A 26,852-nucleotide genomic window follows, 5' to 3' on the forward strand; every position below is an offset into this window, starting at 1 on the left:
ATTAAATCATATACAGTTAAACCTCTTTAAATTAATACAGTCGAGACTAACAAAATTCTATTAATTTAGCGAAATATTAAATTATCGAACTAATAATTTAATATGTTTTTACTGAGTTGGGACCGGAATAACGTATTATTTAAGCGATGTTATTAATTTATCGAGGTTCTACTGTAGTTTTATTTTTTATAATAAAAATAACTCGGACATATTACTATTATTAAAGCAAAAAATATAGATCCTACGTACCAGAGCCGCGGCAACAATAGCGATTGCAGCCGTAGCGGCCCCATCCGCCGCAACAATACCTATTGCGGCAGTAACCACCTCCACCGCCGCCACCGCCGCCTTGGTTGATTTCCTTCAATTCATCACCTATACACACAATTATACATACAAGAATTAATATCATATAGAGAAAAAAACGAAACAAAATCGATCAATAACTAAAATTTTAATACATGTGCATATATATATAGGAAATAAAAGAATTTTATACCTTTTATTTCGTTTGGAGCGACTTCAGTAGTGTGATCTTTCGACGCTTCATCTGCGAAAACGGAACAAACGAAAAGAAGAAGGGCAAAGAAAACAAAAAGGCTTTTCGACTTCATTTTCGGTAACATGGTTTAGTTATATTATAGTATAGGAATTATTATGGAAGGCAAAGTTGTGAAAATGTAAGTGAAAATTAGGGTTTATTTATAGTTGCATGGGAATTACTACACGACAAGTATATACCTAGGTCATGAAATTAGGGCAGCTGCATGCATTTATGGTGGATAGTTGAGCCGATGAATGCAGATATATATGTTTGAATTTTTTCTTGATCTTTTGTGTTTGGTTCAAAGGGTCTTATCAAGTTGATTACGATTTTCTATTTTTGAAATATATAAAGAACCTTATATATAATTCACACACATGATTTAATAATATAGTCGTGAGATTTTTTAATTTGTATCGAATGATTTTTGTTTCGAATTCACCGTATAATAATTTGAACATTTTGGTTTTAATTGACGGTTACGGATTTCTATTTATTTGTATTTCGGTACAGTGATTTATCCAAATAAATTCGTGGATTTCGTTTTTATAATTCATTTTGTTTCTAATCCAAATATTTCAAATGTATATATATATATATATATATATATATATATATATATATATATATATATATATATATATATATATATATATATATATATACATTTGAAATATTTTTATAATTCATTTAGTTTCTATAATTTTGTATTGAAATGTATTTTAAATCTTTAGATTATAATCTTTGAGCTTTTCTTAGAGCGAAAAAAAATCGTGTTATATAGAGTTGTATAGGAGTTATATAAAGATTTTTTTCCTCGAATTCTTTTTCCTGAATCCAATTTTTTATTTATTATTTTTTTTTTTTTTTTTTGTCAAATGCGGCGAAAAATTGATTTAAATGGAGTTCGATCGGTCGTTGCGTATTTTAATTTAATGAAGAGATTTGGAGTTATATACATTTTAAAATGATTTCGATATTAAGTGGATATGAACTATGCAAATAATTCGAAAAGTTAGTCGAATGTATCATAATTTAGAATTATTCAAACAAATATAATGATAAATGTATTGGTGTATATATAAATCATATATGTAAAATATACAATTGAACCTCAAATAATAATATATGTAATTTAATATTTCGCTAAATTAATAAAATTCTGCTAATCCCGACTGTACTGTACCTTTAATCAGATAAGTATCTTTAGGTTTTTTGCCCTAAACTCTTTAATTTTATTTTTATTGATTTTGTATCTTTAATTAATACATTTCATTTTTAATTCACTTGTATTCAAATAGATTAATAGCTTGAATTAAAAAAAAAATAAAAAAAATTTAAAGCTTCTTTATCAACATCACTATATATAACTTATTTTTTTCCATGTTATATTACTCACTATTTAAAATTCTTCAATCTGAATGCAGTAAAAACAAAAACATAAAAAAATTATAAAACTGGATATACATGATTATATAATATGTAACATAAAAGAGTCAAAGTTCTTAAGATTGGATATGTATAAGCATATATAGATACACAAAAACTACGTCACAAGTATGCTATGGAAGTCAAATGGAGTTTGAATTTTGCTTGCAATTATAAAATTATTTGGATGTATAATTTGCTTACACGTGTAAATAAATTGAATTTTTTTTTTTGATATATCTTCCAATTAATTAATTTATAATTTGTTCACAAGTATATGTGTAAACATATTATATAGTCGACTGATTTTAGCTGATGTAGTATCATGGAAAAGAAACGAATACGGTTCTAATTCAAATTCGTCACTATTTGCATTTAGTCAACCTGCTTTGTGCAATGCTTGGAGAATGTGCCATTTGTTTTAGGATTAAATACCAAAACACCCTTATACTATGAGGTTTGTATTATGTACCTCCCTATATTACACATAAATACAAAAACTCCGCTATCATTATTTTTTTTTTCAAAATATGACGAAAATACCCCTGCTAAAGCATATATATACAAGGGTTTGTTTGAGCCATTTTCCACTATATATTTTATCATTTTCAGTCAATTTTACCGGAAAATTTTTGGTATTGATATTTTTTTCTCAAAAACATCTAATTGCTTAGATTTTTTTAATTTTCTGAATAAAACTTTTTATTTTTGTCGTTTTGAGTTTCTTAATTTTTTTTTTTCTTAAATGTCTTCCGCTAGTTCAAACATCCTAAGATTACAAACATCTTTCCAATCCTATGATTGTTGAGAATTTGAACTATCGGAAGACATTTAAGAAAAAAATGAAGAAATTCAAATTGACAAAAATAAAAGGTTTTATTCAGAAAAAAAAAAAAAAAAAAAAAAAATCTGAGCATTTAGATGTTTTGTAGAAAAAAATAAAAATACCCAAATTTGCCAAGTAAAATTGACCGAAAATGTTAAAATATATAGTGAAAAAGGGCTCAGACAAACACTTATATTTATAGGCTTTATCAGGGGTGTTTTTGTCAGATTTTGGAATAAATGTAACAATAGGGGGGGTTTTGTTTTATGTGTAGTACAGGGGGTATATGGTACAAAATTCATAGTACAGGGGTGTTTTGTATTTAACCCTTTGTTTTATTATATATATTTTAGGACAAATTACAGTCACCCCTGAGGTAAGGTGAAATTATCAAAAAATCCCACTTGTTTGCATAATTACAGTCATCCTAACTATGTATTGTCTTGCGAAAAAACCCATCTAGTTGGTAAATTTAGAGGAGTTCATCCGGTAAAAATCGTACAGAAATTTCGGCACGCCAAATTTTCATACCGTTATATATATATATATATATATATATATATATATATATATATATATATATATATATATATATATATATATATATATATATATATATATATATATATATATATATATATATATATATATATATATATATTACTTATATTTCATATATACTAATTTTAGTTTTAATACCGAACTGAATTACCGGTTCAGTACCGTTCGGTCATGGTTTACCAATCAGATGAACACCCATATATAAATTTGACAACGTAAGAGTGAACGTGTAACAAAATACATAGTTGAGGGTGATTTTCATAATTTGACATTACATCAGGGGTAGCCGTAATTTACCCTATATTTTATAATACTTTAATTTCATTTTGCATTATTTTGGTACTTTATATAGCATTTTACATAATCGAAACACAATAAATCATTTATAATGTATTTTAAATTGGAATTTTTTTAAGTTGATGATGGTACTTTTGTCTCGGGCGTATTTTTCAGGGTGCAAAATGTCAGATGAATTTTTTTATTTTCCTCAACCCTTCTTCCTAAGATTGAAACTACAAATGGTCTTGCAGGGGATGATCTAGCGGTTGAAGCAAGTAAACTTGTGTCAGTTGACCTAAATTTGAATTTTATAGCCTAGTGTAGTTTACGTCTCTCGTGTGATTTACATCCTATTATATAAGAGTGTAAGTTTACCGAGAGCACCTATATAGTTGGTTGCAGGTTCCTTTATTACTTAAAAAAAATAAGAATATCAAAATTAAATTTGAAACCCATCAAGAAATCCATTTGGCCATTTCTAGTGTTAAAATCACCCCGTATCAAGTGAGAATCGAAATATACTTCAAATTTTGCAATTTCGGTACATCGTGAAATCATAAAAGACTCCGAATGCACAATAAATTGAATGATATCTAGAAGGGTGGATTTATCATTTAATCAATCGAGCACGCGTAACTTATGTTTTTTTTTTTTTTCCTAAAATTTTCGAAACATAATTGAAATGTGTTTTTCACTTTCTTATAAAAAGTTTATAATTTTTTTCGAAAGTGTTGATTTCGATCAGATATGTTCGATTTTCACCTTCAATACATACACACCATCAATGCGATATGTTCGATTTTATAACACATCCACATATATGAACCTCAATATTAAATATGACCACAACTTTCTTAAGAGTTGGTATAAAAATACTAATTCATCATATGAAGTTAACCTAATAAGTTCATCTTCCTACCAACTTAAACTAAACCTAATGAAACTCAAAAGACTTTTTATAAAGTTTCAATCTATAAATATGGGATAATCAAATGTCAAGTTCTACATCACAACACAATAATTAAATTTAAAATATTTTTAGTTCAAGAAATATATATATCCATCAATGGCAACCTTCAACTCTCACTTAGTGTTATGTTTGATTATGGCGATTTCACTGTCAAACATAGATGCAAATCGGGCGGCCCGCAGCCTACTGCAAACTTCTCAACCGGCATTGCCAACAATCCCACCGCTGCCCCAGGCCACTCTGCCACCACTGCCCGCCATGCCAAATCTGCCCACCACCACCACGCTGCCGCCACTGCCCGCCGTGCCGAATCTGCCCTCCATGCCAAATATGCCCGCCACCACACTGTCGCCACTGCCCGCCATGCCAAACCTGCCCACCACCATGCTGCCGCCACTGCCAACCACCATGCCCACCAACCCAAACGTAGCATTGCCGCCAATGCCCGGAATGCCTTCGATTCCGACGACAATTCCTTCTTTCCCTTTCCTCTCACCACCACCCTCCAACTAATCCTTGAGATAATATGTCCAATTATTTCATCAGGAAATTTACTTTTATAATTTTTTTTCTCTGTTGGTTTACATTTGTTCCAGCCTTGAGTTATCTTTTAAATTCTTATTGGTGTTGAAATGAATTATGTTCATAATCTTTCATTGTTATATATACACGTGTATATACATACATATATATATACACACACACACGTGTAAACTCCACTCCGTTTCTACATTTTTACGACAGAAATCATATCGAAATGTAGGCAAGTTACCGACTATTTTATACTTGCTACAACTGTCATATAAATCTGAATACATATTCTCAACTGCAATTTATTTTTCGAAAAAAGCCATACAAGTTTCATTCAACTTTAAATAAAGCTTTTTTATAGATAGATTAATTGGCAAATAATCACCATCTGCTTAAAATACAAATTGGGCCCGATAATTTACAACCTAGTAAAACTTACCGACAAACTCAAACGCCAAAAAGAACAAAAAAATGTTTGAGCTTGCTCAACTCCAACCGTCCCCCTATTTTTAGGGCGAACGTGATTATTTTCCGAAAAAAGCCGGGTTAGTAAAATGCGCTGTAATTTCATCTACTCCTACAAACTATATATTAGAGTTGACTAATTTAATTTCCTACCCTTTTTTTTGCAGTCTTAGTATACATGGGAATAATAATGTACCTTCTCCTGGAGCTTCATAAGATCGATTCATTTTCCGATGATGATATCAGCAGTTTCCGGTGAAAGATATATTCAAGCCCAACAAAAGCCCGTTACGGGTGGTACCAGCTAGGCCCGAATATATAGCCCGATATATCATCAGCACTAGAGTCTTTGGTGCTATCTGTACTATACGAGCCAGCATCAGATACACTGAAAATCGAAGAACTGTCGCTCGATGAATCCACCGTTGGATTTCTATGCAACCAACGCTCAGGATCTGTCACATGGTTGCCCGTAAAATCATTTGGAGACATCCAATCGGGCCTTTGATGAGGTAATGTGGGCTCGGTTTTTCGATTAAAAGAGCTCGGTTTTGATTTTGGATTTTTCTTCTTGGTGTTGTTGCTGGAAGAAATTGCTTCCATGCTTCGCTTGGTTTTCCCATCGGAATACGTAGTGCTGTTCCTAACAGAGGATGAGCCCCGCGGAGTATGCCTATAACGATTTACATTTTTTTTTTAATTTTAATCTTTAGGAAGAAAATAGATGTTTTTAGAAACGATTTATGGCCAATTAGATTTACCTTGCGTAGAAGAGAATGTATGCTTCTGAAGATAAGACTGTTTGCAGGTTCACATGGCTAACCTGCATGATGAAAGGCTCGAAAAAAATGCTTAATAATTGAGAAAAGATAAATCATATAAATAACTGAAACCATAAAAAAAAAGTTACGAAATTTGCACGACAGTGTGATAACATACCCTGCTGTCGTCAATTCTAAACCAATCTCCCTGCAAATCTTTGACATAACTTACGTAGTGACCACTGTAAGCAGCACCCATTACACCCAAGTGAACGACCACAGCATAAAGATGGTATACAGGGTATTTATCGTTCGTCCCACTCATATAAGGAGAGAGGTTCAGAACCTCGGGAAACTGAACTAGCTTGTTCAGCTTCTCTAAATTGCCTGACTGCAAATAGAAGTGCAGAGTTAGATAAAGATGTAATGAGCGTACAAATTAAATGCGCTGCTAAATAAAGATGAATTACCCGAAATCGCTTCAGAACAATTGGAAGAATGTTCGGTGCCTCGAGTACCGTTAATTTCTTCTTGGCTTTCTCATAAGACTTGCATCTGCCAAGAAAATACATCGGTCGCATCAAACTACATTGAAATCACAAACAAATAGATCAATCTGCTTTCATGCATTTGAATTTTTAGGCATTGATTGCTAAGTTCTGCATCCTCAGCCAACATTTCACTTTTATTTTTCACAACTTCCCTTCAAATTCAATAATTTCAACAGAGAGAAACAAAAAAGAGATTATTTTTTTCAAGTTTCCAATCTTGATCTGCTTCTGCAAGATCCATAAGAATGGTGAGATAAATACAATTATGCGTTCTCAATGGTTCCGACTTCTCTATAATATTTCCAAAAAGAACATTCCAACAGACTTATGAGACACACACAGCATTGTCCTATGAACTTAATTTACGATTTGCAAACCCAATAAATAACAAGTAACAATACATATTATCTGTACGATGAAGATAAAGCAACCTAAACTTGCAAGAATCTTCAAGAAACGTTTAACTACTAGCATGAGAGAAACTGGAAAAACCTGCTGCACTTATATTTGTCATCCCCTCCAAGTGTTTCAGATGTCGTAAATTGCACAAGAGCCTCTTCAAGTGTATATATATTCCCTTCTATCTCAACACTAAGATCCATTATTTGGTCACATCGCTCAGATCTCCCTAAACACTTCATGCACTTAACCTGGGAAGCCAATTCAACAGTAATCAGCAAAAACTGTGGTAACATGTACTATTAGAAACCATATTAACTTCTAACATAAACATTAAAAACTGACAGGAAGACAACAGGGGTCGAAGATATATCAACATGAAGACAGACCTTGGATCGAAGATAACCGCCAAATGTCAGACCCATAAGGGTTGAGTCTTCTGCCAGTATACCAGAAGCACCAGCTTCCTCGAGACATATAGATTGCATTTTGTCTACCACATTTCTGATATAACATAGATATGATCCTTGTCAGCATATCAAAATCAAATACAAATTTAGCAAACCAAAACCGAACTTGCCTTAAAAACTCATGTGCATCTTCTTCTCTTCCAATCGGCTGGATTAGAGACAGTAATCCAACAGGAGATAAAGGAGATCTTGTTTCCTGTCCCTTCTGAATTAAGTGTTCAAACTTGCATATAAAGCACCAATCCCTTTTCCGACCTGAATCATTGTTACGAAAGGAGTCACAAAAAAACAGGACTATAAAAGATCAGCACAAATTTGACGTCCAGCAGTGAATCATAAAGTGGTACTTGCATGTTTTTGAATGCAATCCTTGAAGAAGATAAGAAGTAATCGGCCGAGTAAAAGTCAGACACTGCAGCACAGCATTTGCGTAACAGCTGCAAGAAGAATAAAATAAGTTGCACTATATGCATGAAGAAAATAAAGAATAACATGGCACGTATACAGTTGGAAAGATGTAGACTTAAATAGAAGCTGCAATCTCTTGTAGCATGAAACAATATTTCTGAATACAAAAGGAAATGACCATTTTCGTCCATTTCTGCCCTAATATAGTTACCTGTTTTCTCTAGCTCTAGAAAAATCTTCATTAAATATAATAAATGAAAGGGGAAATTAATACATAAAGGGTCGTCTGACTTCTAGCAAACTCTTTACAGTAAAAGAAACCAACATCCATTACAGGTAGAACCCATAGTACACGCTAAACTGCTACATGAATGTAAGGTGTCATACTCCAGAAATAGAAAGCAGAAAAGCTATAGTTTGATGTTTTGAAACCCCATAACTATGAAAAAGAAGCAAAAACTATAGAACACGAAAATAACTAGATCAAACAACCAATTTCCGTGAGCAGAGATTCGTGTGCCCGTGGACGGACCTACACTAAGGCAGTATGGGCGCCCCCACTCCACCACCCCACCCCCAAGATTAAAAAAAACAATTAGGTAATTTTTATATATATTTATGATAAATTTGTGTTGACCCCCAGATGTTTTGTAAACATGAGTTTTGGCCCTTTCAATTTTTTTTATTTTTCTCCATATCCTTATGTAAATTTATATATTTTTTCATATTATCTTCACAATATAAAATATCATAGTTAAAACTACTACTGTTTTAAATAAAATCTATAAATATTTACTTATTTTTAAATTTCTTATATACATATATATATCCGCCGCAGCCCCTACCCCCTTCAAAGTGTCCTGGGCCGCCCCTGCGTGTGCCCACATACACACCAACACATGTGATATAAAAAGTTCACCTAAGAGCTCAATGAGGACAGCATACCAAAACAGAGTGATGTAACATAGATTAATTGGAATAAAACATCTGACTCACCTGTTTCCGCAGTTCACAAGGCCAAATGGATGCAGTTCCACATCGTCACAGGAATACAATTGCATGAAAAGCTTCAGGGGAAATATGACCTATTAAGAAGAACACAAGACCGATGAATAACATGATGAATGACATGTCTTGAACAAAACATTTGAATGCTAAAACAGAAAGTTTTGACATGAAAGAAAAACACACTGAAAACTAACCTTCTGATTATAGTTTCCACCAGAATCCTTCACCATATCAAATGTGCAGGACTTCGACGGCTTTGGTGCTCTAAAATTTTGTACAAATTTCCTTACTGATGTTTTCAGACCTTTGCTCGTAGATTGTGTCAAATTACTTGCATCTTCAATCTCTGAAGAAATAGCATGAGAACTGACGGTTTTTATAGGCAGCTTCTGACAATTTCCTGAACTCTTATTTGTTGTCATAGATCTTGTTTCCTTACTGTTGCGAAATTTTGATTCATTTTCCCAGTATTCATGTGAAGAAGCCATCTTCAAAGACTTTGAGCATACTGAACTCAGTTCTACATTTGGCATTTGATGATTATCTGAAGGCCTAAAAGATACAGATTTTGTCGCTTTACTAGTAGACATATGTACTCGATTTTTCCCATCTGCTGCTGAAGATGACCTTGCAGAAGTAGAGGGTTGAGAAGTCCTCAACTCAACTGCCCCCTGTACAAACTCTTCCAACAAAGGCAATTCTTGTCCTTTTCTTTTATCTACAGAATAAACATGACGGGATGGACTTGGTACATCTGCATCATCAAATTCCGAAGAGGTTCTTGACATTTGAGAATTAATATCAATGGAAGATGCTTTATCTGGGCTGATAGGAGTTTCTAACTCAACAGCCTCACCGGTAGAAGAATCAAATGATGTTTCACTTCGTTCAGTTGAAGAAAAGAAGCAAGACGCCGAGCTACTTGAAGATCCAGAGTCATCAAGTTCTTGACTGGGATCAGAATAAAGTTTAGCTTCATCATTCAAATGCATAGCAAACTGGTTTTCTGAAGCTGTCTCAAAAGTAAATTCACCTTCCTTGCTAGTATGCAATGAAATCGCTGGCTGACAGTCATCCTTGTGACCATGTCTCCAATGAATAATTTGGCACTTACCAGAACTAGAAAGCAACAAAAGAAAAATGTAAATTACAGGGGGAGCAATAAAATTAGAGGTAAAATTCACATTCTTAACAAAGAAATAATTTGACGACTTAGATTAACCAACAAGATCTTGTGAGCTATCTTTCATATCTACTATCAGTCAGCACTGACTACAAGTAGATCCCTCATGCACTCAAGACTCGCAAGTTTCATACAAATGATACAGTAGGAAATGAATCACCAATCAAAACAAAAATTCGTAATTTCTAGCCAATTTGACAAAGTTCATATAAAATAAAGATTGCTTTTTTTTTTTCCATTTTAAAGTGCATCTTGGCATCCTTTAATATTTGAAACTTTAAAATGCTTGATCCATTTTCTCAAACATAAACATTATACATCGTTCATGCATCTACCAAATTCACTCTTAAACCACTTGACCTCAGACCTTTTACATCCAATAACTGTGAAAATACATGAGTTATGCCCAATTTAAAAAAAAAATATCTGTCCCGCCATCTAATATTAACTAAAGGAAAAACACAGCTAAACTTTCTGGAGAAAGCCTTCGCTAGTAAACAGAACCCTATCAAAGCAAGAACTCCAAATTTCATACAAACTTTTTTAATCTTTGTTTATTTTAAAACAAAGATGAAGTCTTGACAATTTTGCTTTCTATCAAACACAACAGGTAGCTTTCACACTTCAATTGTTTTATGTCAACTCATGCCATAAACTTATAGACCTCACATCTAGCATGACCTAATCTTATCACCATCACTTATCTGCCGAAGCTGGATATTCAGCCTAAACCCACCCCATCTCCTAAAAGAGATCATGGGATATTTTGTCCTCCCATTTGAGCCCAGTGGACTTCTAGAATCTAATGCGATATTCTGCCAACTGCCGAGACAAAACCATCACCGTTTCTTTTTTTCTTCTTATCCACAAAACGGACAATAATTGACAATTTCACAGTACATGTTGCCCATTTCGTGCTGCATCTAATTATCCTTCCTGCCCACTTGTTCTTGTTAAAATTCCTACCCACTCGCTCTAATTCTATTCTAATATTTCTGATCTTCAATCACCCATTGTTCGTATTTTACAGCATTCTTCCTAGATAAGCATATCCTAACCTTATCAGTTGTCTCTAATTCAAATCAAAATTTTGAATTTAATACAATCGATAAAAATGACCTACTGTTCATCGGCCCTAAATTACAAATCAGAAACCAAATCACTCCTAAATTTAAATTCCAAATTCAAAATTACCAAAAGAGAGAGCTAGAGCATCAAATTTAAAATTTCAAAAAAATCAACAAGAAAATCACTATTCAAAGAGTACCAATTTCGAAAAATCGCATAGGAATGAATGACAACACTCACCAGTATCTAACAGCTTTACACCGAGAGCACCTAGTAGTGGTGGGGCAATGACAAACAGCGCAATAATACTGTTTCTCGAGCTGCGGCTGTAGATGAGGCGGCGGCGGCGGCGGCGAATTGTTGTACTCCTCAATAGCTTGAAGCTTAGCAACGTTCGCCTCTTCTTCCGATGCCACAGCCACCAGCCTCAGAATCTCCTCCTTCTTAGCAGCCCCATTCCTCCACTTGTGACGAACCACGAGTCCGAAAATCAGTAATATCCCGACAATCACTAGCATTGGTTTTCTGTTGATTCAATCGAATTAACCGGCGGCGAGGATTAAAACGGAGCTGAATATAAACCCTAGGAACCGGATTTTTTTGCAATACATAGAGGTTTAGATTCGCAGCGACGGTTGGTGCCAGATATGGCGGCCGTAGATAATCCGGCGCGGCGGCGGCGGCGGCGAGTGGCGGAGGAAAATGGGGGTATAATTCGGAAGGTAAGAAGAAAGGGAATTTTGGTGAGTGAGAGAGTGAAAAAACTGGAAAGAATAAAATAAAGTGACGTACAGATAGAGTTTAGAACCTGTTTGGTTGGGTGCGAATTTCTACCTTATTTATTGCTTTTCTTTTTTCCATTTCCAACCTTTTTCCGGTTATATCCTTTTTTTGGTTTCGTTCCGGAAATCGGAACGGAATTTTTTGAATTCAGTCGATTCCGATTATAATATTTCTGATTTCGAACCAATATTTTTCAACCGAATTGCAATAGTTTTTATTTTCGATTTTCTCGAATTTTTTTGGAACATAATTGGAATACATATTAATTTTGTACTTTCCATCTAATTTCAATTTTCAAAATATTTCAAGAATTCCATTTTTTCTTTAAAAAATTTACCGTGTAATATATATATTATTATGAGTTATATATTATAAGTGACTAAAAAAAATAAAAATTTGGAATTCCGATTCCCATCGGAAAAGCTACTATTTAGGAACAAGCTTTTTCATTTCAATTTTTAAATTTCGATATTTTTGTTTTCGATTTTCTTAACGAAATTTGGATTAGTTTTTTCATTCCAAAAGAATTGATTTTTTTTTCATTAATTTAATCCGTCTAATTTTCACCCTAAGTTTTAGGTGAACCCATGCGTATTGTGTTCAATTTATTCAATATATATTTTTGGGTGAAAATGCTACACCCAATGAAATATATGATGATTTTATAATTTATATCATAAATCCATACAAATTCACATACATATATTTTAGCCTATCTCAAGCTCGTTTTGTTTACATATTTTCCTTATTATTTATTTTAGTAATATTACTCTTTTTATTATTATATTTTTTATATGTATTTATTATATTTTATATTATTACATATTTTATTTATATCAATAATAAACAAAAACTTGCTAGCCGACTCGTTAGCTCATGAACAACTAAGAAAACTCAAGATCGAACTCGTCAGAAAACTGGACTTTGAAAAACTTTAGCTACAATTTTTTATCGAGTTGACTCAATACATTTACATACATAAGTCGTTCTTCGTTTTCTTTTTTTTCTTTTTTGGAGCATCTAAGTCGCTCTTCGTTATCATAATGATTGTGAAATGTGAACTTCTCCACATAATTTTTTTTTTAAATTTTATAATTATGTGAGAATTATGAGGTACTTTTTTTGTTGTACATTGAAAAAATGAAATGGTATTAGTTAATCTTTAATAAATACAAAAAGTGTTACAACACTATCCAACATCCATAATCAAAAATCAAAATGATCATTTATTCATTATTAAATCTAATATCTCAATTGAGTTAATCAAATTCAATAACTAATATTCAGAGCATATTGTATTTTCAAAAATAATAATAATAATAATTTTTGTTTGCAGAATTTGTAAATTGAATCCAAAAGAATATATCTTTTACAAAAGAGTACAAAAACATAAAACTATAGAGAATTGATTTCCAATCTTTTTAGAGTATCAAAATAATTCCACTATCAATTACCTTTTTGGCCCACACGCATGTTTATGAATTGTACACGATTTGACGGTTTAACTTTCTACAATCATAATAGCGTATAGTGTGGGGGATTTTCTGATTACTACGGAATAATTATTAATCGTTCGTCTGCATATAATCACACACATTTATGTGTATGTATGTTTTTATTGACTGGCTATTTAATTATATCAATGGCTAAAAATCACTTAATATATAATCCTAAGTAGCATCTCAATAACCGGATTTTCATGCAAGAGAAATTACAAATTTCATAAGTGTAGACTTTAAAAATATCTATTGCTAAATATAGTGGTTCTAAATAAGGGCAAAAGAAAAGTCTTGAATCAAATTTCTACATTCTTATTTATAATAATGGTATAGTCTTTATTTTTATTTTTAAATAACAATAAATATCCAAATTACAATTGGCTAATTTGGAGGGTGAAGGGTCTTCTTCAAATTCTTTTTTTTTTTATTATAAATCCAATTTAGTAATTTACCAGTCCATAAACACTTAATTGAGCGTTCGATTTGATTTTACGGTTTATAATATGCTACATCGGCTGAAATGCACAAAGTATATTTTTACCGTTTATAAGCACACATATACACATACATCCATATTGATGTGTCCAGATCAACGATAAATGATGTAACCTTCATCTGATGTAGCATAGGAGTATCTCTCTTACAGCTTAGAAAATAATTACTAAAATAGATTTAGACTGAAAGCACACAAATATAAAATACATTCGAAAACAAATTGGAATTATTATTTTTTTAAATACTCTTTACACCTATGAAAACAAACCCGTAAGATTCATCCCGTCGCGTCTAAATAAAATGACCTAGCTAGCTCGTTTTACTTATACTATTACCAACATAAAAACGTTGGGAACTATGGTTTTAAAAATATGATACATGCACTTATAATATATATCATATACACCGCCATGGATCTAATTTGTAGTTTTTTGTTTCTGAATATAATAGATTAATTTGTTTTTTTTTTTTTTTTTTACTATGTGATATTATTCAACTTTATAATCAGTTCAAGCTTTCACATAGAATGGGGCCAAGGCCCAAACATATTTTAAGTTATTGAAAATTATATGATTGAAACTGTGGCATATTTTCGATATTGGATTTCTTTTATAATTTAAGTTGGCTCAGAATTCAGGAAAATGATTCGGTTTCGGTTTCGGTTTCGGTTTCCTTTTTAATAATTTGGACAAAATATAGAATGAATAATTGGTCTAGTATTTAAAGCTTTCTTCGGGGAGTAAAAAGTTCTTTCAAGAATTTGAATTAAATACTAAAAAATTTCTGGTCTAAAAATTATCATTTTACTACTTAATGATTTAGAATAACTAGTTAAGCATTTAGAAGTTATTACAACTCTAATCATTTACGAAAAAAACACAAAGTAGATAAATACCTTTAACATAAAGCTATTACCAATCAGTCGCTTTGGCCGAGTGGTTAAGGCGTGTGCCTGCTAAGTACATGGGGTTTCCCCGCGAGAGTTCGAATCTCTCAGGCGACGATTCATACTTTTTTTAGGCTAAAAATTGCCTCCAATCATTTGCTTGTTTTCAATTGGGTAATTGACACTTTGCACCCTCCAATTACATGTCATTCGCACTTTATACCCTTAAATTGAAAATTTGGCAGAATTCATCCTCCAAGTACACTTTTTTGGCACTTTGCACCCCATTCACCTTTTAGCTAAAAAATAACCTATTTGTGGGATTTTAAGATGGATAAATTTCTCTTTATTTTATTTTTTTAGAAATTTAAAATACTTCTAATGGCATGTAATTCGAGGATGCAAAGTGCGAAATAAATTATTGCACTCATGTGTAGATGTAAAAATTATATTATTGAGTTCCGGTAAGTTAATTACTTCAAATTACCTCATATATAGATATCAAACAACCATCATTAAGATATCCTAAATGAACTGACATCTACTCCTTGAGCTCTCGTATCTATTATCCACTTATTTAAATATGTCGGATATAAAAAACCACTTGGTTATATATAAGTTGTCAAGGTCGTGAATTCCTTCGATAAATAATTTTCAGTAAATGATTAATGCAACTACCCAAGCCGGGTCTCTCGACTCATACATAATCTCACCTATGAAATTTTCATCGATTTTTATTAGAAAATTTATGATACATTAAAAAACTTTTATTAGAATTTCCAAATTTATGATTTATGATTTTATTTATTGAATGACGAATACCCTAATTTTTTTTTTTAAATTAACACCAAATGTCTATCTTGCACAATAAAAGAATGTGGTATGTTCATGAAAAAAAATAGATGAAGAAGGGTATTAATTCCAAATTCGAGTAAATTACAACCACTCTCTGAGGTATGGTTAAATTACGAAAACCCCCCTCTTGTTTGGATAATTACAACCACCCCCTCAACTCCTCGAATTTAGTGGAATCTTCGAGATTATATGGCATATTATCACTTCTTTACCCGTTTTATCCCATTCGAACTCTACATTTTGAAGCAAGATGATCATAATATGTGTTTTTTGGCTTATATATATATATATCAGATTGGGGTGCATAAGAAACTGTATTTTTACATAAAACGTGTACAAACTAGAGCACATTCCACGAAATCTAGATGATTATGTTGAATTTGACAACATAAGGGTGGAGGTGTAAGTAAAAATCATAGTTGAGGGGGTAGATGTAAGGCTGCGGCTATATGCAAGACTAAAACCACTTGTGCAAGACCAAATTAAAATTTTCAATGTATAAATACTATAATACCCTTACTTATTAAAAAAATAGAAAATTTCAAATGTGCAAGACCAAAAATTCAAAAACACAAAAAACCCTATCACAACAAAACCACAAGACCAACTCTCATCTTCTCCATCTTCCAAAAACCACATGACATTTCTCCTTCCTCCTCCATAAACCTACAAAACCTAAACATTCAAAATAATCAAAACTACACAAATCTTACAAAGATGGCAAGTATGGAGTTAGAAGACATCAAAATAGAAGATTTTTCGGTGGAAGAGCCCAAGAAAGTATGCATTTATGGGTTTTTTAGCTAGAATATCGTTTTTCCAAAAAAAAATCCCGCGCAAACGAATTCGACATGTACATGTCGAATTTTATGGGTAAAAATCGACATTTAGATGTCGATTTTGAGGTATCAAATTCGACATTTGGCAATGTCGAATTTGTGCTATAAATTCGACATGTCAATGTCGATTTCTGCCTATAAAATTCGACGCTTAAGTGTCGATTTGTAGCATAGTTTTTCGACACCTTGGTGTCGATTTTTACCAGTTTCAAATTTAATTTGTTTTTCCTCTTTTTTTGTAAGGTTTTACCAGTTTCATGATTGTGAGCGGCAGGACTGGCGACGGCAGCGATCGGTGGTGGAGCTTGGGCGGCGGAACTTTGACGGCGAAGAAGGTGGGCGTAGGTTGGGTTTGAGGAGGGGGAGCTGTTTGTTTTTGTAATTCACATATGTTTTTTTTTTTTTTTCCTCTTGGTCTTGCATGAGAAAAAAAAGTCAATTTAATTTATGGGTATATTTGTCATTTCATCTTAATAAAATAGAATCTTTTGGAATCATTCTTTAATTTGGTCTTGCACAAGTGGAATTAGTATTGCATATAGCTGCAGCCGTAGATGTAATTATCCAAACAAGAGGGTTTTTTTGTAAATTGACCATACCTCAGGGGTGTTTGTAATTTACCCTTCCAAATTATGATAGTCTAGGAGGGCAGATGTCAAAATTACAAATATTTGTGAGTATGCTAGCAAAATAAGCATAATCTAGGTGACGTGGATCCTTACTTTGCCTATTTTGCCACTTCAAATAATAATTACTAATTACGTATATGATTCATTCATTAATATTTTACTATATATAATACCAAAACAATGACGTCATAAATAAAAAATATAGCCTCTTAAATCCATCTGTATTACGTCATCATCATCATTCTTCACAAATCCTTGAACAATTTTCTGACTTGTTCAAGAGTGACAAACAGAACGACGGTGAAAGGACCCTGTCTAGATATGGTCGGAATGAATCCTTTATATAGAGCCATCGGCCCCTCCGCCCTAATAGTCTTCATCGCACAGTCCACCGCCCCCTTGTACGGCGGCGCCGCCCCCTCCTCAACCCTCATGTTCATCACCCTCGTCTTTATCACGTCCACCGGATTCGACGCCACCGACGCCACGAACCCGGCGCCGAAGCTGGCGGTGACGTGTGTCCCGAGGCCGTCGTTCATCAGACGCTTCTCGAGAATCAACTCCTTGAACTGGTCGTACGACGCCAGCTGTGATGCGGTGACCAGCATTGCGCGGTTCACCGTAAGGGATGAGCCGCGCCACAGGCTACCAATCCCCTCGCTCCTGCTCATCTGCGCGATCGCGTCCACCACGCTCTTGTAGTTCCGCCTCTGGGGTGCCGGGAGACGCCCGTCGGCCTGCATCCGCACCATCGCCACGTCGGCTGGGTTCCCCACGGCGGCGCCGATCCCTCCGGCGACTAGTCCGGCGCCGATTTTACTCGTGAGTGGCATGGTTTTGGTTTCCGGGTCGGTCCACTTTGTCTTGAGGACCTCGTAGAGACCCATTCTTGTGGTGGAGTAGAGTGTCTGCCGGAGTACGGTGGCGGATATGCCGGAGAATAGAGCTCCGGCGCCGTCTTGTTGTATGATCCGGAGTCCGACGGAGACGGGACCCACTCGTGGAGGAGGAGTTGGGAAATTGTGGGCGGTGGCGGTGGTTTGGAAGGCGAGAGCAGGGCGGAGCGCCGCCGGCTGAACAGGGGCGGCGGCGGCGGAGGACTCGCCATGAAGCTGCATACGAACCTTGATGAGATCGAGAGGGTGGGTGCTGCAGCCGGCAACAATGGAAGCGATTCCTCCTTCTGCAAATCCTTTTAAACCCATAATGCAGTACTATATAAATAGAATTATTTATGTCTGCCGGAGAAGAAAAAAATGAAAGAAAGAATGAAGAAATTAATAGTTAGTAGATGATTATGAGTGGTGGAGGTATGTGTATATATAGAGAGAGAGGGTGGGTGAAGAACAAGGAAAAAGGGTGGAAGCTAATTATTAATTAACAGCGGAAATGGACGCGGCTTATTTTATTGACTTGGAACTATTCCAAATTGTTTAATTAAATTTATATGTTGACTTTTTGGATATTTTTAATTTGGTTTTGATGCTGCTCCAAAAATGATGGGTCAGCCCAATGGTCTTGAAGCCCACAGGTCTTCTAAGTCCGGGAATCTTCAAGCCAAATATCGGGAATGCCGAGAGTCCTTGCCACGCGTCTGAGGTAGTCGAATGGTCCTCCGACGCTCAAGTCAGAAAACTATCACAATATAAGCAAATAATATTAGTTAATTGCCTAACTAGTGCTTACCTTATTATATGAGTTAAATCACATATTTATAGGTGATGGAATATGGAGACTTCTTGTAGAAATCCGATGTGGGACAATATGTTATAACTAAAATCCTATTGAATTTTAGTAGATGTGATAATTGGGCTTTTATTATTAATTGGATTGATTTGGCCTTTTAGGCCAAAAATCCAATTAAGAATTAGGCACATCATTAAGCCCCCCACTCCCAGGTTGGGCCACGGCCTCGTGGACCTGCCTGGGAGTAAATAAGAAATGGTCGCTTGAATACGTATCTCCCCCTTTTTTTCTGTTAGGAGAAAATACCGAAATTGCATTTTATCTTTTTCGGAAAAAATTGCCAATGGCTAATTTGTTTTCGAAAATGCTTCGAGACTTCGTGAATTGGGAGTCTGTTTTTCTTCAAGAACGAGAACTTAATTTATCTTCCTTAATAGGTGATATCCCTTGGCTTTAGTGCTTAATCGGACTCGCGCATTTCCTAAAGAATGAGTTTTGCTTTATCTTTTCCGGTGAGACGGTATCCCTTGGCTATATTGCCTATTGAGAGGTTCGGCTCTCGTAAAGAATGAGCTTTACTTTATCTTTTTAGGTAGGACGGTATCCGTTGGCTTTAACGCCTAATGGGAAGTCCATTTTTGAAAAGAATGAGTTATGCTTCATCTTTTTCGGTGAGACGGTATCCCTTTGGCTATATCGCCTAGTAGGAGGCTCGACTCTCGTAAAGAATAAGCTTTTACTCTATCTTTTTTGGTAGGACGGTATCCCTTGGCTTTAACGCCTAGTGGGAAGTCCGTATTTTTGTGAAGAATGAGCTATGCTTTATCTTTCTAGGTGAAACGGTACCCCTTGGCTTTATTGCCTAGTGGGGAGTCCGTATTTCTGTACTTGGCGGTTGATCAGACCCTCAAGTTTTTTATGTGGGAAGTCCGTTTGCCTAAGTGTTTTATACGAACTTTTATGGCAGATCAGACTTCCTTGAGCTTTAGTTGCTCTATTTTTTGGAGCTCTGGGAGCGAGAAACCAAGGTTCGAGTTGGCCAGACCCTTTGTGATCCTTGATATCTTCCCATTTAGCTACTTTTGTTGATGTAGAAATTATGGCGGCGGTATCCCACGGGCTAAAATAGTTTATTAATAATCTTGCGGCTGGTAGTGTGCCGCCGATTTATTACATAATTGGAAATATTGAGCGGTGCGGTATGCTAGCGACTTATTACCTGATTGGAAATATTGCGAGGGACGATATGCCCCCGACTTATTGCTGAAAAGAAATTACATGGAGCCCGCGTGAGGCAATAATAAATATTAAGTAAAGTATTTCTTCAGGATTGCGATTGTTCTAGGAATTCGCTCAAGTGCCCATCTTGGAGAAGTCTTTCGAGTGATTGCTTAAGTTGAAAGCACTCCTCAGTAGTGTGACCCCGATCTCTGTGGTTTTCACAGTAGTTATCCGACTTTTGTCGTTCTGGATTCTCATTCATCCTTTTCGGTGGTTGAAGAATACCCTTCTGCTCAGCGATGATCATAATGTCAAGAAGTTTATCCTTGAGGTGAGAACTTCCCGAAGGTGCGATTTTCGATGGGATGTCTCTCTTCTTCTCTATTACAGTTGTGGCTTTCCACCTCGCGCTTTCATTTAAGGGGTACTCTCATCTCCGTGATCTCCTCAATCCGTATGTACTTCCCAGCGCGGTTCAAGAGCTCCTCCAGGGTCTTAGGGGGTCGGCCCGTGATGGACTCTCGAAAACAAACATGCTTCAAATTTTGTTGTAGTATGCCGGCTAACATCTTGTGAGTAACGTGGCGCACTTCATGTACTGCTTTGACAAATCGTTGTATGTAATCTCTGAGTGGCTCTCCGTCTCGTTGTATGACCTTGAAGAGATACGATCCAGTTTTGGCATATTTCTTATTCATTGAGTCGTGGTTAAGGAAATGTGTCGCTAGTTGGTCCAGATTGTCTAAGGACCCTCCGGGCAAGCCGTTGAACCAAACTTGTGCCTGATCAGTCAGCGTAGTCTGAAAAATCTTGAAGTAAGCTGCGTTACTGAGGCCGTAGAGGTCAAGCTTGGCGTAAAAGTTATTTAAATGTTCTTGGGGATCTCCGGTCCCGTCAAATTGGGGTAGATTGGGGATCCTAAATCCGAGGGGTAAGACTTCTTCCATAATGGCAGGAACAAATGGGCTTATTCGAGCGGGGAATGTTTCAAAGCGAGCGGTCGTTGGCCTCGAAGCTTTTCGTCGAGGTCTCCTTGAGTTACGGTCATCAATGCCATCACGACTCATTTTCTTTTCAGATTGGGAATATCTACTTCCAAATTTATTTCCAATAGAGTCTCTATGGCGATAGGAGCGCTCGCTATTCCTGTTGTATCGTGATTCGTGGCGTGCCACACCCGGCCGAGAAGAAACACTTCTCTCTCGACGGCTATGCACCGCTCTCTCCCTTGGAGGAGCCCTCTGCCTCAAGGGGCGTGGTGACCGGCGGCGAGCTTCTCTTCGAAGGGGGCGGTTCGATGATGGGTTGTGATGAGGCGATTGGTGGCGAGCGTATCTTCGAGGCTCACGATCTGAGGATGCGCTACACTGAGGCGAGTGGTGGTGAGCCTCTTCGAGGAGCTCGTTCAGAGAAATAAATTTGGCTGTCGAGCGATACTCTTTTAAGGCTTGTAATTCCTCTGCAGTCATCTAAATGACCGGCGCTGAAGATCCCGCAAGGTTGGCCGCTCCCGTCGTTCTCTTCCTTCGAGGCGGCTCTATGACTCCAGCGTTACCTTGAAGCGGTTGGCGGAGATCGCCTTGACCACCTTCGTTGGCCGCTCCCGTAGTTCTTTTGGTTCGAGCCGGCTCTAAGACTCTACCGCTCTTCGAGGCGGCTCTGAGACTCCGTCGCTTCCGCGAAGCGGCTCTAAGACTCTTCCGCTCTTCGAGGTGGCTCTGAGACTCCGTCGCTTCCTCGAGGCGGGCGGCTCTAAAACTCTTCCGCTCTTCGGGGCGGCTCTGAGACTCCGTCGCTTCCTCGAGGCGGCTCTAAGACTCCTCCGCTCTTCGAGGCGGCTCTAAGCCTCCGTCGCTTCCTCGAGGTGGGCGGCTCTAAGACTCTTCCGCTCTTCGGGGCGGCTCTGTGACTCCGTCGCTTCCTCGAGGCGGACGGCTCTAAGACTCTTCCGCTCTTCGGGGCGGCTCTGAGACTCCCTCGCTTCCTCGAGGCGGCTCTAAGACTCTTCCGCTCTTCGGGGCGGCTCTGAGACTCCCTCGCTTCCTCGAGGCGGCTCTAAGACTCTTCCGCTCTTCGAGGCGGCTCTGAGACTCCGTCGCTTCCCCGAGGCGGGCGGCTCTAAGACTCTTCCGCTCTTCGGGGCGGCTCTGAGACTCCGTCGCTTCCTCGAGGTGGGTGGCTCTAAGACTCTTCCGCTCTTCGGGGCGGCTCTGAGACTCCGTCGCTTCCTCGAGGCGGCTCTAAGACTCTTCCGCTCTTCGAGGCGGCTCTGAGACTCCGTCGCTTCCTCGAGGCGGGCGGCTCTAAGACTCTTCCGCTCTTCGGGGCGGCTCTGAGACTCCGTCGCTTCTTCGAGGCGGGCGGCTCTAAGACTCTTCCGCTCTTCGGGCGGCTCTGAGACTCCGTCGCTTCCTCGAGGCGGCTCTAAGACTCTTCCGCTCTTCGGGGCGAGTGGTTGGGATCGCCTTGATCCTCTTCGTCATGACACGTGGTTCTAGTTTGCCTTCCCACAGACGGCGCCAAAATGATGCTGCTCCAAAAATGATGGGTCAGCCCAATGGTCTTGAAGCCCACAGGTCTTCTAAGTCCGGGAATCTTCAAGCCAAATATCGGGAATGCCGAGAGTCCTTGCCACGCGTCTGAGGTAGTCGAATGGATCGCTCCACTCGTTAACCTACAAAACAGTTGAAAACACTAGGTGACACGCCGGGGGTGGCCCGGCGATTGTCCTCCGACGCTCAAGTCAGAAAACTATCACAATATAAGCAAATAATATTAGTTAATTGCCTAACTAGTGCTTACCTTATTATATGAGTTAAATCACATATTTATAGGTGATGGAATATGGAGACTTCTTGTAGAAATCCGATGTGGGACAATATGTTATAACTAAAATCCTATTGAATTTTAGTAGATGTGATAATTGGGCTTTTATTATTAATTGGATTGATTTGGCCTTTTAGGCCAAAAATCCAATTAAGAATTAGGCACATCAGGTTTAATTGAATTAAATTTGAAAATTAACAATTTAGTTAGTTTTTGAGTGTGACATGTTGTTTATTAGTCAGATGTTTTTACCTAGTGACTCACACTGCAAGTGGTGTGTGCCAGGTGCTTGGCATCTAAAAATATCTCAATTCACTTGCACAAGGTTTTTTTTTTTTTTTGATGGATTGAATGTAATTTATGATTACATCCAGTTAATTACTTTTTAAATGTGAAGATTGTGGAGAATATGATTTAAAAGTAATTGGCTTAAAGATGAGATGTATATGAAGAAACAAACTAGAAATGAATATGAAGATGATGAGTGTCGAAGATAATCGATTTAAGCCTCATTTGGTCCGAGAGATTGACCATTATAAACCAAATAATTAAATTTTATTTGATGTTTAATAATTGCATGTTATTATGGTTTATCTAGGCTTTTAGGATTTTTTTTTTTTCAATTGTATCTTCTATGGTCCATAAAGAATAATTAGATTATATAATCTTGTCCCGTCTAATTAGGGATGATAACAAGTCGGTTTTGGGCTGGGTTTGTCTAAACTTGAGACCCCGACTCGTGAAAAATATATAAAACCCAGCTCGTCCCAATCCGGTTCAGCTTAGATCTAGACACGCCATAACTCATACCCAAATTAAACGGTTTTGACCCACCAGACCCGCTAGACCCATTAAAACAAAGTTTGGTATTTTTTAACTTTCATAATATTTTGCTTCTATATTTTAACAAAATAATCTAAAAATTAAAAAAACAATATTTTAAAATACTTCTACAAGTGATATAAAGTAAATAATTAAATTATATGATTAATTATATTTAACTTCTACGATAAGTAAAATTCAAAAGGCAAGACGGCTAGCGGTGGTTGACAAGTGATATATTTTACTTACGAAAAATGAGATTCAAAAAATGAAATGGTGAAAATAGGTAAATGATAATAGACACGATGAAAATTGAAAGTTTGATATATGAAATCATAAATTATTTTTATATATAGATTAATTATAAAATATAATATATTTATACGGGTCGGTTCCAATAAGACCCGTAACCTGACCCAGAACCATCCGGTTGTAAAAATTTAAACCAATTACCCGATCCAGAACCATATAACTTATCCAAACTCGTTCCAAACGGGTCGATTTCGGGTCTAAGACCCGGCAAATCCATACCCATTGCCATCCCTACATCTAATCCTATCTTGACTATCAAACGAGGCCTTATAAAATTTATTTTTACAAGTGTAATCTCAAATTTGGATATTTGTTTTGGATCTATAATATGGACTATGATTTATGGTGTTGGTTAATTCATGTTTTATTTATATTACTAATCAAGGTTCCATTGTTTTTTTATGTTCATATTCGATATTTTTTTATGACTGTGTTATTTAAAAAAAATAATAAAAAAATAATAATTAAACCTCAAAATTATCATTCGACTTTGGCAAATGGGGTGGGAGTGGGGTATTTGGTAGTTGTATAATTGATTGAGAAATAAATGCAAAGCCAATAATTTAGATTTTTTGCGTGTTAGGCTTTATTTAAGAAAGCTACAATTCAAGTTGTATGATAGTTGAATTAGTCTCTACGGTTCTAATTATCCAATGGCCTACTCACAAAAGTTGATCAATAATTGAATTCCATATTGAAAATGTATGTGTTAAATTAGATTTTTTTGATCTCTAGTTTGAATTAGTGACCATAAGCAAATATAAATGGAGTAATTAAGAAGAATATTACTTTTAATACTACTGAGTTTGATCTCTATTACTTAAGACTTTCGATCTAAGTCGAACTCATCATACAGAGTTGCCAAGTGCAGTTTATGTCTCTCGTATGACATGCAGACTGTTGAATGTGAACATAGTTTGTCGAACACATATGTGAATGCGAGATTCATTTGTATAAAATATACACTAATTTATAGTAGTACATGAAAAAAAATCGAGATAATCTTAGTTTTGAGCACTCTATTATGGTTTTATATCGTCGGATTATATATAGTGATTAAAGATGTAAGTATAAGTATATCTTTGTTGACATATGGTCTATTCTATGCTACATCGGGTGAAATACACCAGATAAATCTTTATCATTCATATACACACAAACACAGACAGCCCCAAATTGGTGTGTAGATCAACGGTAAAAAAATTGTTGGAAATTTTGAGTATTTAACTCAAAGTTTGTTGAATATTTAAGTGGTTTAATTTAAATTCTCAAAATTATTTTTTGATGAATGATACATTAATGGATCATTTAAAATATTTAAGTGTGGAAAATAATAAAGTGAAATGCCACCATTGAAAAAGATGGAAGTGTTTAAGCACCTATTAAATTGAATAGGTGTGTGGTTAATGGGAAAATGTGTGATACCTTTTCATGAAATTATTTTTCTAAGAGTTGTGACTTGTGGTCATAACCTTTGAAAATCTATAAATAGATTCCAAAATCCACCATTTGAAGAGTACATTATTCACATGGAATTCAATACATTAATTGAATTCACTTCTCATCATAGCATATCATTGCATATTGTTGCATTTATCAAGTCCATTTCTTCGTGTCTTATAAAGTCCTAAACGTCGTTTCGTTCGCCGTGTTCCAATAATTGTTGTACTGCTTTGTTGGAACTGAAATAGTCGTTGTATCTTGGGAGACAATTGCCGTAACCGAGAGCACTGCACGGGACAAATTTGTCTTAAGGAGAAAGAACCTAGTTCTTGCCTCGACTACATTTTTCTTGTCAAACTTTTGTCCAAATTTTGTTCGTTCTCATTTCGAAATACACACACCCAAATAACAATCTTAAGACAAATTTTTTAGTTGTATTTTCGAGATGGAGAAGAAGATATTCCACTCAAAATCCAAGAAGTTACGAAATCAAATTGGAGGAAAATGTCATTTTCGGACAGAACACAACGTCTATGTTCCAGCCTATTTTCGGAGGTGATACGGTCAGAATCTGTAAAAGTATCATTTCACAAACGCTGCAGAAAATCAAGTTTTCTTTCCAGAACTTGTTAACTCATCCCAATCGGAGTTCATACGAAGGAGTTACGATGAAAATACGAAAGGGTGCCAGAACCGCCAACGCATCTTTTCATGAATAATGCAACCGTTCGTGAGGCGATGCAACCCCGCCGTACCAACACGTCTCTAACACATTATGGTGCAATTTTACACAACACACATACTTCGACTTGGAGGCTTAATTTGATCATGATCCAATCCGAATCTAGAAAATCATAAAAGACGAAAGTTTTAGGAAATTTCGTTGGCTATTCGGATCATATTGAATCAACAAAATCGGACATCGGATGCTAAAGATATGATTAAGCTTTTCACTGCTGCCAAAACTGCCGATGCATTCCTTATGCGAGAATTTCAAATTCGTCCCAAAAGTTTGAAACGACACGTTTATAATTATTTCTGGTACGCCTTTTTGTTTATAACACTGTATCTCATGCAATTAAGTGATAATATTATATGATAAAT

General features: G+C 35.9%; 1 protein-coding gene, 1 non-coding gene and 1 pseudogene across 3 annotated transcripts; 1 reads left to right on the top strand and 2 right to left on the bottom strand.

The window, feature by feature from the left end:
* Positions 1-5,472: 5,472 nt before the first annotated feature.
* Positions 5,473-12,499, bottom strand: LOC105965144 (ubiquitin carboxyl-terminal hydrolase 17). Its single transcript, XM_012989664.2, has 11 exons — positions 11,693-12,499; positions 9,396-10,320; positions 9,190-9,278; positions 8,137-8,222; positions 7,896-8,040; positions 7,705-7,819; positions 7,409-7,566; positions 6,836-6,920; positions 6,544-6,756; positions 6,366-6,427; positions 5,473-6,277 (listed from the first exon to the last, which is right to left on the bottom strand). The coding sequence occupies exons 1-11, from the start codon at positions 11,968-11,970 to the stop codon at positions 5,893-5,895; spliced, it is 2,541 nt and encodes an 846-aa protein (XP_012845118.2). The 5' UTR covers positions 11,971-12,499; the 3' UTR covers positions 5,473-5,892.
* A 2,651-nt stretch (positions 12,500-15,150) lies between these two features.
* TRNAS-GCU (transfer RNA serine (anticodon GCU)) lies at positions 15,151-15,232 on the top strand. Its single transcript has one exon. It is a non-coding gene; the product is annotated as a tRNA-Ser (tRNA).
* A 2,387-nt stretch (positions 15,233-17,619) lies between these two features.
* On the bottom strand, positions 17,620-18,772 carry LOC105965358 (mitochondrial uncoupling protein 5 pseudogene; annotated as a pseudogene). Its single transcript, XR_001173441.2, has one exon. The product of XR_001173441.2 is annotated as a mitochondrial uncoupling protein 5 pseudogene (transcript).
* Positions 18,773-26,852: the final 8,080 nt, after the last annotated feature.

Source organism: Erythranthe guttata, chromosome 8, assembly GCF_056151865.1.
Source record: "Erythranthe guttata isolate IM_541 chromosome 8, IM_541, whole genome shotgun sequence".
Lineage (NCBI taxonomy): Eukaryota > Viridiplantae > Streptophyta > Magnoliopsida > Lamiales > Phrymaceae > Erythranthe > Erythranthe guttata.